At 40.8% G+C, this 16920-nt stretch overlaps 1 protein-coding gene across 1 annotated transcript in view; it reads right to left on the reverse strand.

The window, feature by feature from the left end:
- Positions 1-16920, reverse strand: part of LARGE1 (LARGE xylosyl- and glucuronyltransferase 1) — a 665684-nt gene that overhangs the window by 63479 nt on the left and 585285 nt on the right. The window contains exons 8-9 of the mRNA XM_077469166.1: positions 10582-10694; positions 3159-3284 (exon numbers count right to left, since the gene is read on the reverse strand). Coding sequence (XP_077325292.1) covers positions 3159-3284; positions 10582-10694 — 239 coding nt within the window. The remainder of the gene's footprint in view (positions 1-3158; positions 3285-10581; positions 10695-16920) is intronic.

Consider the following 16920-nt stretch of genomic DNA (forward strand, 5'->3'; position numbering starts at 1 on the left):
AAGATGTACAGCACTGATGCATGATTTTCCCACATGTACCTGCAGTGGGAAGATGTGAATGGACCCCTAGTCCCCCTTCACATGGGGATGTACTATAACATATGCCAACATGTCTTCCTGCATGGAATGCTCACAGTTCTGTGCCATGCACCCGTACCCACATGGCTATCAAATTGGTTTTGTGCAGCTACGGTGTCCCAATTGAAATGAATGGGCCTGCCTGCACAGGGATGCATGGAACACTTGTGCATCCCAGTACGGGAAAATATGGCCTTCACACAGGTGAGCCATGGTATGCCGTGTGAATGGGGCCTTACTCATCTAACACACACAGCACAAAAGAAAACATTGTACATTTTTGTACATGCAACTAAAGGCCAAAAATAAAATGAAAAATGTGTGAAAGGTGGGTAAACCATAGGTGAAAACTAGGGATACCAATTACGATACCTATTTTTAGTGTCATCATCATGTGACAGTTTTTTTTTCGGGCAAAACTGCACAGATTTCCATTGCAGAGACATTAGTTTCACATCAGTTTTCATGTGTGTTTTTTAGTGAGCTTTTACAGCTGGTTTACATAAGTGCGGGCCGGCCGCTGTGTGATTTGAAAGAGACCTGTGCAATTTTAGTCCGGTTCAGGTGCGATTTCTAATCTCATACAATACAATACACATGCACCTGAACCACTGAACGAAATCGCACTGGAATGGGCTTTGAAATCACATTGCAAACCAACCTGCACATATGTGAACCAAACCTGAAGGATTGGGTGTTAGTATTGGAGTATTTGTAAGAGTACTTATACAAACTCTTAGTATTGGCACTGATACGGATACCAGTAATGCAACGCTAGTGAAAACACTGAGGACCAACTGAAACTTGTACATGAATGCACATTACCACAACACATGTCGACGCACTTGCTTAATGTGTTGTGCGTTTAACTTATAAGCATAGGGTGGGTGCCCTAAAAAGTTCCAGAAAAATATGGTCCGGATGACTAGACTCCAATGAATAATTTCTCAACCCTCACTTTCTAAGGGTATGGAAGAGGACAGTTAAATAATATTAGGCAATGCTTGGGTGAAGACTAGGCAATGGTTGCTAGGTGGTAGGTACTAGGCTTGTGCGCAACGGAAAATGTTGTTTAGTTTCGGTTCGTTGTCATTCTCAAAATACATAATTTTGTTCTGTTATATTTGTTATGTCACGTTAATACATTTTCGGATAATTCGTTATTATTTGTAGAGTGTCGATATTCGTTATACTGAATCTCGAATCATGTCGAATTCATTCGTTATATGCGCTATAATTTAGTTCGTATTCGATATTTATGTATGTATATATATTCGTGATAATGATTCATAGTTGGAAAGTGGTTTGTTTATTGAATCTTTTAACACACACAATGACAATATCTCTTCTCTTCCGCTCAAATACAATACAACACCCTTCTCACTAATTTCTCAGGAATGCACTTTGCCAGTAATCCAACTTCCAGCACAAAATTAATCAGATGATTGGACTATAAGATTTACTTTGAGCTGACCTTTTGTTTCATTGGATCTTTAAAGAATTTCCGAATCATGACGAATTCATTCGTTTTATCTGCTATAATTTCTTTCGTATTCGTTGTAATTCATTATTTTTTTATTCGGACATTCGGATGCATCCAAATGTCCAAAAGATGCAAAATTCGGCCGAATTTCGATTAGTTACGAAACATATTGCACAAGCCTAGTAGGTACACTGTATGAGCAGCTAAACTGTGATTCTGCATAAAAGTATTGTCTATAGTATTGTTAGATGTGAAGGTATTTATTTGAAAGTATACTGGATATCATTTCTGCAAATGTTTTATTTATTGCTTGATCCAACATCATTTACTGCGTATGTGAAGTGTTTTGTTATAAGTAGTTTTCTGTAACTTTTGTCATTGTTTTTGAAAATCTGGTTAATAAAAATTACCTAATTTAAAAAAAAGTGTTGTGTGTTTTGGTGATATTCATTGTGAATGGGCCCCCCTAACGCATTTTATGGTTGAAAATTTATTGTCAATTTCACAAATATCACAAAGAACAACATAAAAGTTACAACTTAGAGACAACTGCTAGGCATGAGTCAGCCTGGTGGCTTGACTACTACTAACAAACAATATATTGTAAGGGTTGACAACTGTCGTCTGTTGCGAGGAGTAGTTCTGGCTGGAGAGCCTTGTTGTTCATAAGAAAACTATATGGAGGAATAATTAGAAAATTAAAAGGGCAAACCAAATCAGATAAAAGGGGGCAGTAACCCAGATAAGGATAGAGAGTAACTGTAGATAGAGAGAGAGAGAGAAGTAAAGATGGGGAAAAAAAAAAGAAAAAGTCATAGAAGAGAGAAAGAACTGCTGGGGAAACACTTGTAGAGAGGTAGATATTGGACAGAGGGTGGAAAACCAATGGATAGACATCTCAACCCTCCCTATGGTAAGGCTGTCTGTGAAGCCCCATACACACTATCAGTTTTTCCTTCAGATTTACCAAAACCATATAATATGAGGTCAAACTTTAGGAGTTTAAATTTGTATGCAATCAGGCAGGCCCTCACACTACATGGTTTTGGTAAAGCTGAAGGAAAATCTCAGTAGAAAAACTGATAGTGTGTATGGGGCTTTAGGGTGACCCTGTCAGGGTCAACCCCTAATGCATTTTAGAGTAAAGCCTAATGCATATTGAACTGCACCACCATATATCATGTGTTGTGTTTTGAAAAAAGGGCCATGCATGTTTTTCCATCCATTGTGGCATGTGGGCAACCACTCATAATGAACAGGCTGCCTTAATGCAAACCACATGAACACATACCGTAAAGAACTTTTAACGCATGCGCAATAATGCCCCGAAACACCAAGCTTTAGTGTGAACGGGCCCTGTTTTATAGACTCCTATTGTTTTTTATCCATTGTGACACCTAGAAGCGTCTGGACTATGTGGAAGAAAATAGTTATAAAACACAATAGTTCTTGTTACACCAGGGTCACACTTTTTTTTTTTTAATGCAGGATAACACAGAAAAGCACTTTGCACTCACAGCAACACCTCAGCCATTCAGCGGAGTGCTCTGCTGGCACATAACACAGCAGCAGCCTCCTCATTGCATTCACACCTCACCTTCAGATCGGAGACATCTCTGTAACATTGCTCGGAGCGGGTGTGATCTGACAGCTGCACGTTCCAGAAACAAGGGAGCTGATGCACCAGGAAAGGGTTCTGCTTTATGACAGCGTTGAAGATGTCCTGGGGAGAGAAGACAGCTCAGCCCTCCACTCTCACAGCGCAAATTCCAAGCTACAAATGTCTGTCTGATGTTGTCAGGATGAAAGAAATTCAAGAAAGCTCCTAGCTGTTCATTTATGGTGTGCTGGACCAGGGTAAACCCTTTACTTGGTTCAATTAAGCTGAAGGATCTTAACCCATTGCAGACCGAAAAGCTGAAAAAAATCCTCAGACCGCCTGCCTGTGTTAAAGTAGATGTCACCCTAACTGAAGGCCATTTAGTTTGCTCTGTGCACTGTGTATCCTAAACAATTGCCATGTCTTTATAATAACACACAAATTCCCTTCATTCCACCATAGTTGTCTCCTTTCCTCTACTGAAGTTGCTTTGATTTCACTGCACACTGTGAGCTTCTCACAAGATGCATTAGAAGCTGCAGCAAGTCAGATAGAGCCCACCTCATTTTCTGGCTGGATGATGTCCAGCATCATCTATCCCCTCCCCAGACTGACTAACCCTAGCCCACCCCTTTCATTCAGTGGTTTTCAGTTCTTTCAATCATGGAGGCTCCATATCATGTGTGGATATCACCTAGGGAGGTCTGCCTGTGTTCCGTCAATTTAGGCGACCCGTCAAAACTTGTGACGTCCCGTCAAGGCCATCTTGGTACACCCTGCACTCGGCTGCAGTAAGATTACAGTCTGAAGTCTCCAAGCAGACATCTTTTTACACCCACCGGAGTCTGGCATGTCACACTTATTTTTACCACTAAACTGAGCGTATATCGTGAAATACAGTATTTAGAAGTCTGTGAAAGTGTTTTGATGTTCAATTTTAAAAGCAGCAGTGTTCTGTCACATTACCAAACGTGTGAGATTAGCAGGCTTGCCGCTGCTTTTAAAATTCAACATCAAAACAGGGTCACGGACTTCTAAATACTGTATTTGATGATATAAGCTCAGTTTACTGGTAAAAATAAGTGTGAAATGCAAGATGTCGGTGGGTGTAAAAAGATGTCCGCTTGGCGACTTCAGACTGTAGGCTTAGTCTGAGCAAGTGCAGGGTGTACCAAAATGGCCGTAACGGAACGTCACTTCCGTTATGAAATCTGACGGGTCGCCTAATCTGACAGAACACAGCCTTCCAAGGAACACCCAATCCTCCAGAATGACATCTACCCATCAAGACATTTTGATATTTGCATAACTCCTCCCTTGAATCAACCCACTGCTAGCATCAGGGCTAAGGGCTCTTTAGAGGAGTGGTAGGTTTTGTGATGATTTAAAGTGATACTAAAGTCTGTTTTGTTTAAAAATAATAAACATGTTATACTTACAGGGCCTTGAAAAAGTATACATACCCCTTGAAATTTTCCACATTTTGTCATGTTACAATTAAAAACGTAAATATATTTTATTGGGATTTTATGTGATAGACCAACACAAAGTGGCACATAATTGTCAAGTGGAAGGAAAATGATGAATGTTTTTAAAATTTTTTAACAAATAAATATGTAAAAAGTGTGGCGTACACTTGTATTCAGCCCTCTTTACTCTGATACCCCTAACTAAAATCTAGTGGAACCAATTGCCTTCAGAAGTCACCTAATTAGTAAATATAGTCCACCTGTGTGTAATTTAATATCAGTATAAATACAGCTGTTCTGTGAAGCCCTCATAGGTTTGTTAGCGAACCTTAGTGAACAAACAGCATCATGAAGGCCAAAAAACACACCAGAAGCAGGGATAGGTTATAAAAAAATATCCCAAGCTTTGAACATCTCACAGGGCACTGCTCAATCCTTCATATGAAAATGGAAAGAGTATGGCACAACTGCAAACCTACCAAGACATGGCCATTCATCTAAACTGACAGGCCGGGCAAGGAGAGCATTAATCAGAGAAGCAGCCAAGAGGTCCATCTGCCCTTTATGGAAGAGTGACAAGAAAAAAGCCATTGTTGAAAGAAAGCCATAAGAAGCCCCATTTGCAGTTTGTGAGAAGCCATGTGAAGGGACACAGCAAACATGTGGAAGAAGGTGCTCTGGTCAGATGAAACCAAAATTGAACTTTTTGGCAAATTGCTATGTGTGGCAGAAAACTAACACTGCACATCACTTTGAACATACCATCCCCACTGTGAGACATAGTGGTGGCAGCATCATGGTGTGGGGATACTTTTCTTTAGCTGGGACAGGAAAGCTGGTCAGAGTTGAAAGGAAGATGGATGGAGCCAAATACAGGGAAATCTTTGAAGAAAACCTGTTGGAGACTGCAAAAGACTTGAGACTGGGACGGAAGTTCACCTTCCAGCAGAAAAACAGCCCTAAACATACAGCCAGAGCTACATGGGAATATTTTAGATCAAATCATATTCATGTGTTAGAATGGCCCAAAGTCCAGACCTAAATTCAATTGAGAATTTGTGGAAAGACTTGAAAATTGCTGTTCACAGACGCTCCCCATCCAATCTGACAGATCATGAGATATTTTTGCAAAGAAGAACGGGCAAAAATGTCACTCTCTAGATGTGCAAATCTGGTAGAGACATCCCCAAAAAGTCTTGTAGCTGTAATTGCAGTGAAAGGGGGTTCTACAAAATATTGACTCAGGGGGGCTGAATACAAATGCACGCCACACTTTTCACATATTTATTTGTAAAAATTGTTGAAAACCATTTATCATTTTCCTTCCACTTCACAATTATGTGCCACTTTGTGTGGGTCTATCACATGAAATCCCATTAAAATACATTTAAGTTTTTGGTTGTAACATGAGAAAATGTGGAAAATTGCAAGGGGTATGATCACTTTTCAAGGCACTGTACCTGCTCTGTGCAGTGGTTTTGAACAGATCAGGTATCAGTAAAATGAATTATGTACCATTGTCGGTGTCAGTGGGCAGAATTATGCCCCATCGGTGGTATCAGTGGGTGAAATTATCTCCCATCGTTGGTGTCAGTGGGAGGAATTATGCCCCATTGTTGGTGTCAGTGGGAGGAATTATGCCCCATTGTTGGTGTCAGTGGGAGGAATTATGCCCCATCGTTGGTGTCAGTGGGAGGAATTATGCCTCATCGTTGGTGTCAGTGGGAAGAATGATGACCCATTGTTGGTGTCAGTGGCAACAATAATGCCACAAGGGCCAGATAAAGACAAGCAAATGGGCACATCCAGCCACCGGCCCACGGTTTGGAGACCACTGGTTTAGGATGTGGAAGGGATTTAAAACTACTGTCTGTTTTTTTATTGTTATTATTGTCCACCCAGGGTATATTCTGTCTCTTTATCTGTCTTGATGGCTGTGGCCCTGGGACTAAAAGTCATAGAAAATCCCAAATTTTGTGTCACCAGGACTGAGGGGAAATTTTACAATGGGGACCGTTCTCCTAACAACTGTCTAAAACCAACAAGGGGTTTTTAAGCCTTATACTCCCAAAACTGAGAAAAATATTTTTACTTTAGCTATTCTTTTATTCTCCAGCTTCCATCAGAAACTGAAATATCATATTGGCCATTTATTAGAAAAACATGAGTCTCTCGACCTTAATAGAGATTGCTCTCCCTCGTCACATGAGCACAGGAGAGGGCAGCAAAAGCAACCTATTTCCCATTTGCCTATTTTTTTTATTTTTTATTACATGTTTTTGGAGAAAGCCATTCTCATTCTATGTGACCAGAGGATCCCCATTATATTCTAAGTGAACACAGCTCAGAGTGCCATACGCTACAATCGTTTGTTAGGAAAACCAACCATGGCAGAGCGTTCCTCTGATGTTGCAGATTTTACGCCTGTCTGCGCATAATCCTAGACAAAATAATTAGTATGCCTCATCCAAACTGCCACTTACACATCTGTGCTTCTTCAGGAGCATCTGCAATCCCCCACGCTGGAATTCAAAGAGAAGTTAAAAAACTAAGCTCATGAAATATCTCTCTTCCCTGTTCATGGATGTTAGGATAACTTTAATGACTTCTCAGGTTTAATAAGAAAATTCAAACCCACAGTGGTTACATCCAGCCCTCCTCACCGGATCCAGGAAGCTAAAAAAGTGTTTTCTTTGCTGACGGTTCACAGCGGAGGGCACTGGCCCTTTCTAATAATCGCTCAGTGACTATGCAGCATTGTACCTTCAAATTAATCCCATTAAATTGTTCTCATTGGGTTATTTTAAATCAGAACTCCAGACAAAATAAGATAAAAATCAATAGACCAATAAAAGATAAAATAGCAATACCAGAGTATTCACCCTCAATCCAGAGATTTCCTCTGCTGTACTTTTTTTTTTTGCAGCTATATGGCCTCAGTCTAACGGCCAGTATCATTCAACCTTCTTCCTCTAAGCCCAGCCCTTCCTCTGGACCCACCTCCAGCCTGTGAATGGACAGTGAAGGATAAGCAGCACAGTGATGAGCTCATCTGTCACTCTGCCCTCTCCTCCTATAGGCATTCTTCTTGTTAGCCCAACTGATTGGCTTCTTTTGCTGCTTCTTTCTCTCCCACTCCAGCCCTGTTTCCTTCACACTCCAGGGACTGCAAAAATTCTGATACCAGATCAGATTCAGGTACTTACACTGCTTAGATAAAAAAAATAAAAAAATAAAGCATTCCTTTTACACATGTAATAATGAATAAGGAGCTGCATTAATATGTCCTTTATATCTGCCTTGGGTTCAGCTTTAAAGATGCTATACTCCTTTTAATGTTTTTGTTGCTTTAATCACTTCAGCCTGGAAGATTTTACCCCCTTCCTGACCAGAGCACTTTTTTGCAATTCGGCACTGCATCACTTTAACTGACAATTGCGTGCGATGTTGCACCCAAAGAAAATTGACGTCCTTTTTTTCCCACAAATAGAGATTTCTTTTGGTAGTATTTTATCACCTCTGCAGTTTTTATTTTTTGCGATATAAACAAAAAACCAGCAACAATTTTGAAAAAAACGCAATGCCCATGGCCAGTGGCTGCGATGCCCACCGGCCACCAGCGATCGCTCCTTAAAGATACAGAACGGGGATCTGTCACTGTAAACAGACTGAACCCTGTTCTTTCAGGGAGGTAGAGAGAGATCTGCTGTTCCTAGTAATCAGAAACAGAAATCTCTCTCTACTCCCTGTCAGTCCACTCCCCCCCCACAGTTATAAACACCTACCTAGGGAACACTTAACCCCTTGATCGTCCCCTAGTGTTAACCCCTTCCCTGCCCGTGTCATTTATACAATAATCAGTGGCTATTTTTAGCACTGATTGCTGTATCAATGTCAATGGTGTCAAAAAAGGGTCAAAAGTGTCGGATCTGTCCTTCGCAATGTTGCAGTCCTGCTAAAAATCGTTGATCACCGCCATTACCAGTAAAAAAAAAAAAATGATAATAAAAATGCCATAAATATATCCTTTATTTTGTAGACGTGATAACTTTTACACAAACCAATCAATATACGCTTATTGCAATTTTTTACCCAAAATATGTAGTAGAATACATGTTGGCCTAAACTGATGTAGACTTTTTTGTTTTTATAGCAAAAAGTAAAAAATATTGGGTTTTTTCAAAATTGATGCTCTTCTTTTGTTTATAGCGCAAAAAATAAAAACCGCACAGGTGATCAAATACCATCAAAAGAAAACTCTATTTGTGGGAAAAAAAGAACATATATTTTGTTTGGGTACAGCGTTGCAGGACGCACTAAAAAATGCATAGGTGTGAACTAGACCTAAAAGAGTATTTCAAGCCCACTTGTTTTGAGTTCTGAATTCCATAGTTAAGGGTTAAAACCCGTCAGTCTTTTTTTTGCCATCTATGTCTCATTATGTCCCAAAGACACAGCAGGAAGTGAGAAAAAAATTATGTGTCCCTACGGAAAGATTTCGCCTTCATTCTTGTTCGCTAAAATGTAAAATTTTCCATCACCTTCATATAGAGAATTTTCCCAGCAGAGACACAGACCCCAATAAAAACCTGATAGTCCTTCTAATCCTTCCAAAAAAAAAGTTGTAACTATTGGTACACTTTAACGGTCAGCTCTAGAGAGATATACAATACATAAATGAATGCTTTACTGTATTTAATAATAATTTTTTTTTTTTTTAAGTCATGCAGCCTAAGTACCTGAATCTGACCTGGTATATGCTTCTTACAGTCCCCATACAGCAGAGCTCAGAAAGGAGAGGGAAAAAAGCAGCACAAGCAGCTAATCAGTTTATGTGCTGACAGGGAGCATACTGACAGGAGGAGAAAGCTGCTTCCTTAGTCATCTCTCCTCCCACCCCTCATCGGACAGTGAAGGGGCAGAAGCACAATGTAATTAATGTAAAGACCCATCCTCCCCTGGACTCCCGAGTGCTGCTGTATAGGGATAGGGGATTACTGAAGATCATTTAGGACTGATTTAAGTATTTATGTATGCTAGATATGTTTACCCCTGTATGTTTGCCTAGCATTTCACTTTATAAGCTAAACTTTAAGCAAATATTAAAAACACACAATTAATGCAGTTATGTAATCACTGAAAATAAAAAATCACAAAAGGTCTTGCTAATATAAATGCATGACCCCGTCTTCCTGTAAATTCATTACACAGAAGAACTCAAGCTGGGATAGGGAAGGTCAGAGCTAAGCTATTTAAGTTTCTATTGATTTGCCCAATGCAGTCAGTCTTAGGATCTATTCACATCACTGCGGGCTGGGTTCTGCATGTAGGACAGCCCATTTATTTCAATAGACTGCACTATCCATAGAAACACGGAAAAAAAAAATCCCCAACCCAATTTTAAATTGTAATAGCTATAGCACCATGCAGTTTAGCCCGCGGGAAAATGCTAGTGTTTTACTAAAACGTGAGGTGCAATTGAGAATTACTGGAAGAGCCATGTAGGGAACACGCACATTCCCGCCACGTTATAGTGTGCACCTAGCCTAAAGCTAAACATACTGTAGATGGATCGAAATTTGACTCGTTCAGCACGGACCGGCTGAATTTTGATCCATGTATAGCTGTCATTGCTTGACGGAAGTCAAATGTTAGATTGACTTCTGATACACAGGAATGTTGGAAAACTTTTCTTTATCAGCTACCACAGCCATTTGGCTGTTGATCAGTGTATTCTGACAGTGGAGAGTCCCGCTGTCAGGATACAATGTCCCAGCAGGAGGGGGGAATCCTCCCTTGACCTCTCTTGAGTGGATGGAGAAAAAACAAAATACATTTAGTGTGCGTCCATTTTTCACAGTCTTTGTCCATCAATGTGTGTTTGAATCATATTGTGATCACAAGTCGCAGTCTAGGGCAAGTCATCCCACATCCAACACTGGTGCTCTTACCTGATCAGCCAAGGAGGTAGACAGCATGCTCATTAGTTCCCGTTCAGCTGTCAGACGCCACATCTGCTCCCATTTCATCTTACGCAGCTTGTCCAGAAGCAGAAGAATCACCCCTACAACAAAGAGAAGGGACACATTAACACTTACGGCCTCTCTTGCTTATGGACTGTGATCTATTGTAAAGCAGGATCCTTTAACATGTATCTAAAGACATTTTTTGTTTTTTTTAGCTTTGGATAATGTATGATAGTATATTTGTCCATGAAAGGTTATGCTAAAACTAAATTTTTTCTTGTTGGCCATCTTAATATTCACTTACCGTATTTGTATTATATACAATATGTATAGTTACAATACCCCTTTAAACTTCACAAATATTTGTCTCAGCATGAGAGTTTTGTAACATGAACTGTCTCACATTTCTTCAACAGCGGAGAAACTAAGAACAAAGACTGCTTGTAACTGCCTTAATATCTACTGCGCATATCTTATTAAGAATGTTCTGTGTGACGTGTAAATTGCTATAAGAAACACTTTTTGATAACTCAATACAATCAGTTCTTAGAGCGCAGCATCGTGTGAGTGTCATTTCTTCGTTCTTTGAGAACTGATTCCAGATATATCTGAATTGCGTAAAATACATTGATCTGAGGTCTGAAAGGTTAAAGGGACCCCCCTAGACAAAGGATTAACCCTAACAGTACTGGGGGCTCGTCCAGAATGGATGAAGGTCTGATGATGGAAGGCTACTCTTAACGGATTTGGTAAGTTAATCTTATTCTTATTGAGTGAATTTGACTTGCCGGGGTCCAGGTGTGTGGCTTGGCTTCCATCCCACAGAGATTGCTGTTGGGTTATAGAACCTCTCATAAGTATAGATAAAAGGTGACCGGTCATATAGTGTTTTGGGGACACTTGAAAAGGTTTTGGTGACCTTAGGAGAATTTACAGAGTACTCTAGAGTTTTAGTTCTGTTTGGGGCAGAACAAGAGACTGATGGTCGATGTATTGTGCAAACTCTGTATGATTGTATAACTGCTTTGTTTCAAAAGTATCACGCTGGATGAATTGCACTGAGTGTGTGTGTGGACTGCTGTTTTGTTTCAAGAACCAAAAAGCATACTTGGTGAGTAGTGCGCCCGTAAGATTATAGACACAGGATAAATCCTTTCAGTCCCGGATGGGGAGATTTACCCTCTCTACTTGTCCCGCAGACCACTGTCAGAAAGTGATAGAAAATGTTGCACTTGTCCAAAAAAGTTTCAATGGGGACAATGTTTTAGATGGGATTTCCTCTATGGGAAACAGGAGAGGACAGGAAATGAAGAGAACATGTCACAACAGGTCACAGAGAGCAAAATGAATCCCTAAGCAATGGAAATAATTTTTCCTTTAGATACACTTTGGGGGGAATTTACCAAAACTGGAGCATGCAAAATCTAGTGCAGGTCCAGGTTTTATTATCAAAGTTTAATTAACCAAGCTGAGGTTAGAAGATGATTGGCTACCATGTACATCTGCACCAGATTCTGAATTTCAGTAAACCACCTCTTTCACTATATGTTTAAATCTGTATTGTGATGACTGCCTACCTGTCTAGTGCACAGCACAATTGAATATGTTGGCACTTTAATGGTCCATTCACACATCACATTAATACAAGTAACATGTGTTGCTGTGTTGTGATGCCATTAATTTAGAAAAGCACCCAGAGGCACTTAGGCAATGCATCTGCGTCTTAAGGCACACCTACTCACCACAATACTCTGTATTTTTCAAAATTTTTAGCACATTATAGTGCGTTGGTACCTGAATGTAATGCACATTAACACATGACATTGCGCCCAAAAAGAAACCATAAATAAGTAAATGCGCTCTAAAATAAATTTACAGTTGTACTCTATTTATTTATTATAGCCGTTTACTTTTTAGTCAGATCTCTGGCTTAACTGCTTGTCTCTCCCAATACTAGTCGATTTGTCTGACTGCCTGAAATGAACACATTATCAATATGGCTTTTCTTGGTTGGTGTTCAGTAGAGATACTGACCACACTGCCTGATATACAGGTTGCCATTAAAGCAAGCATTCACAAATCTCTATATAGTATTCTGGATCATCAGGAACAGAAAAATGTGTTAAAATGGGAAAGTCACATCAAAAATTGCTCCTATGTGTAGCACCCTCTACATAGATTAGTTTTTGTTGTGAGTATAGGCAAATTTAGGCAGGCCTACCTGGAAGCTAGGCCTGTTTGTTTTGATTTGTGTGGGCTGGGAGTGGCTCAGAGTTAGCAGCTGGTGACTCACAGACAGTGTCACTAAGACCTCCCTCTTCATTCTAGAGGATTGTAGAAGGAGATTAGGAGAGGAGAGGTGGAGCTGCCTGGGGTGTTCTAAGGAGCCCTGACCAATCCCCAACCTGGATTGGCAGGGGGCAGGCCTCCTTAAATGCTTAGAGTCAGCCCAGCTGGGGAGGAGTTGTCAGGTGGAAGAACTGAGGATGGAGTACTAGGCTGTTGGAGGCCTTTGAGGGAACTCCCCAGCCTGGGGGGGGGGGGGGGGGTGACTTCCAGAGCTCTCCAGGTAATCGTGCTAGTACTGCTGGGCAAGTCTTCAGAAAGGAACCACCAGTTGTAGCCAGGAGGGCTGATGAGTGACATGTGCAGGCAGGATGCCTGAAAGGACTGGGAGCATGCAATCAGAGATGGGTGCAGAGCTAGTAGTGAAGTCTGGAATGTCGTGGGCAGTGGAGTCGGGCAGCTGCAGCTCGGAGGGCTGAAGGGGGCTGATTTGGAAGCAGTAGTCCACCAGTAGGACAGCTAGCACTAAAGACTTTTCATTTCTTGGTACACCATAGGGGCCCACAGTCCCTGCTTGCAAAAGACAGTTGCTAATGCCTGGCTAAGCCAGTGTCAGGCTTAACCTTACATGTGCTATCTGTTACTGAGAACGAAGAGTTATGCAGGAGGAAGAGAGCAATAGTCTGCAAGCAACTTGTATAGAGAAGTGTATATAGTTGTCCCAATTGATTGTATATTAATCAATTGGTGGATTGTATATCAATCTACCAATTGACTGAAATATAATTCACTGGGTATCCCATATTTACCTTACCCCATCCATGTTAAATTCCCTAATAAAAATAACAAAAACACGCACAAGGACTGTTTTCTGCCTGAGAGTGACTGAGGAGTGAACGCCTAGCTGGGCAGGGTAACAGGGGCCACATCACTTAGCAGCCCCTACATACGTAAACGTTAACTCAAAGCGTGGAAAAATTATAGCAGCACTTAATGGAGGGAGCACAGAATGTTCCAGCATTGCCGCAAACACAAACACACTATAAACATCTGCAGAGAGAATACAAAGGACAAGGAAATTTCCTTTTTTGTCTGAACACTGACAAATTACCTGCATTTCAGGTTTTATGAAGTGCACATTCTTCTATGCATGCTTTGCTTAAAGCTGTGCCTACAGCAGAGGCTAGGTCCATGCTGATGGGTCACCATGGCAGAGAAATACTAAAAAAAAGCTCTGCTGTAAATACTTTCAGAGTAAAAAAATACATATTTGCAGCTTTATACAAACACGTTCAAGACTCTCTACACAAAACCAATTCAATTTCATTTTTAAACCGACTGGGATTCAGTGGTTCCCGATCATGGAAACACCATAACAGGGAACCACGCTAGATCCATTTAACAAAACAAAAGAAATGACAGCTGTAGCGGTCACAGTGCCACTCTGGCTACATTGTAAAGTAATAATACATATATAAAAAGTATAAAAAAAATGAAAGATTAAAAATGGTTAAAGGTTAGAAAACATCTGGGCACCAATGGTCATAAAAGGGTTAAATATATTATATTCTCAATTCAGATTGAGCATCCCTTGCTCAAAAACAGCCCTGATGAAGAGGGTGCAAATTCTTTGAGATGTGTTGGTGTCACGGTCAGCGGTCAGGCTCGGAGACCAGTAGCAGTAGAGAGGCTCCCACTGGCCAGCTGAATAAGTACAGAAGCAGGTCACCCTGGCAGGTAATACAGGCTCACCAGAGGTGTGGAGTCTAAGCACTAACCGGTGTTCACCAGAGCTCCTGATGGTGGCAATAGGGTTTTGCTGTGTGTTAGTACCAGGTTGTGGTCCTCAGGATCGCTCCACCAGTAGGTGAGCAAGCCATAGTCCAGTAGTAGATAAAGCAGGTAGGTATCAAGCAGAAGCATAGTCAGTAACAAGTCAAAGGTCTGTAACAAGTGGTTGTAGATTGGGATAAAGCAAAAGCGTAGTCGAGGAACAAGCCTAAGGTCAGTAACAAGATACGAATGGCAGCAGGAGTGACAAGAGCCAGATATTGGCTGGACAGAGCACAATAATCTGGCAAACATGAAGTGCAGTAGTATGACTAAAATAGGAAGTTCATGGGAAGAGCAAAGTGTTCAAGGTGCAAGGCAAGATTATTCAAGGAATTGTCCAGGATGCTGTCCACAGCATCTCAGCTGGTTCAGTAAGAAGAGACATCGCCAGACTCAGCGGAGGTTGCAGGTTCAGACCCAAGTCCTGACAGTTGGCTTTCAAATGGTACATGGCCAATCACATCTTTTCCTATACAGAACCACTACAGTCTGGAGATTATGTCATCCTGTAGGCTTAAAAGGCTTGGCTTTCTCATCAGGATGAGACCCCTTGTTGATTGCCTCTTTACTCTCTCCTGCGTACTGAGGTCAGGATGGGGAATGATGTTCCTAAAGCTTGCATTTTTAAAAAGCAAAAGGACCTCTATTATATTTCCACCAAAGGGAAGCAGTGCTGCTGAGTTTCTATAATGGAAAAACCATATTCTTATAATCTGCTCTTATTCCCTCCTTGATTTTAGGCTGTTCTGAACATGTCCCCATTGACAATAGCTTCTCTGAGTTAAAGAGAAAAAATGTGTGTCTAAAACTAAAAACAAAAAATTTAATCATTTGCAGTTTAGCAGTTCTTAGGCCCAGTTCACACTGGCATTGAAAGCAAGCGTTTAAGGGGTGCTTTTAAAGCTCCTGAAACAACTTTGGACAGGGCACGGTGCTGTTCCTATTTTCAAAACATGAAGCGTTATTGTAATTTGCTTTAAAATTGACGCTTCATGTTGAGCTTGAAAGGAGTAGCGGCTTCTTATATTTAAGTCTATAGTAACACGCAGCAAACGTGCCAGCATGCGGTTGGTACATTACAGCAGTGTTTCTGAATTCCAGTCCTCAAGGCACACCAACAGGCCATGCTTTCATGATTTCCCTCTGATGAAACGGCTGTGGTAATTACTAAGGCAGTGAAACTAATCAAATCACCTGTGCAAAATAATAAAAAGCCTGAAAACATGACCTGTTGGTGTGCCTTGAGGACTGGAATTGAGAAACACTGCAGTACAGTTAGTAATAGGCGTTTGTGGTTCAGTTTTAACGTGCCAAAAACGCACATAGGGTGTTTGGGGGACTAGTTTTAAGACTCATTAAACTCTTATCAAACACATTATTAACGCTATAGGAAAGTTTGATTTTTTGAGCAAGTGTAAACAAGCCTTTAGATGCGGTGGCTACATTGGTTTGCTTTTTTCAGGCTAAGAACATTTTGAGCAAATACAGAAAATGCTGGTTGATCCTACCAGATGTGCATCGTCTTTGTCACTTGCTTCTAGCTTGACAGAAAGCACAAGCATCCTTTTCTTCCTTTTGTGCACTACTTATCCAATCAATCCACAATGTATTGGGGGTGACTGTGACGGAACCGCTTACCACCCCTACTATATGCTTCCTTCCGCCAATCAGCGCCTCCTGCCCTCCAAACTGTTCCAAGCAGATCGAGAGCCAATACCAGCTCATTTTACCCCAAACATCGTACACAGACAAGATGTGAGGTAAAAACCAAAAGGAATGACTGTTTATTGAACAAAAATACAGGCTTTTATAACTTGAAAAGTAAGTCAGTCACCATATGAACAATAAAACCATGAATATAAATATAAGCCAATATATAATATAATATATAATATAAATATAAATATAAGCCAACAAAAGTCAGATGAAAACCGAAAAAGTTTGTCCGATGGAGCGCACACGTGGTTGGATGTTGCCTTAACACAGCTAATTTTCATGTTTGTTGTCAAAAAGTCTGATCGTGTGTATGGGCCTTTATAATGCCCTTTTGCATTATATAACAGAACATCTTCCTAAATGCTTGTACTGTAGCTCCCTCAAATGCCAGGGCCCATAGTCGGTAGAGGCTAGCCTTCAGTCCCCTCCAAAAGCCTCTGTCCCAGGTGAGTCTGTCACAATGACCAAAGGCAGACATGATACAGTGGA

The sequence above is a fragment of the Lithobates pipiens genome, unplaced genomic scaffold, assembly GCF_037356315.1.
Source record: "Lithobates pipiens isolate NorthernLeopardFrog02 unplaced genomic scaffold, aLitPip1_a1.2 Scaffold_8, whole genome shotgun sequence".
NCBI lineage: Eukaryota > Metazoa > Chordata > Amphibia > Anura > Ranidae > Lithobates > Lithobates pipiens.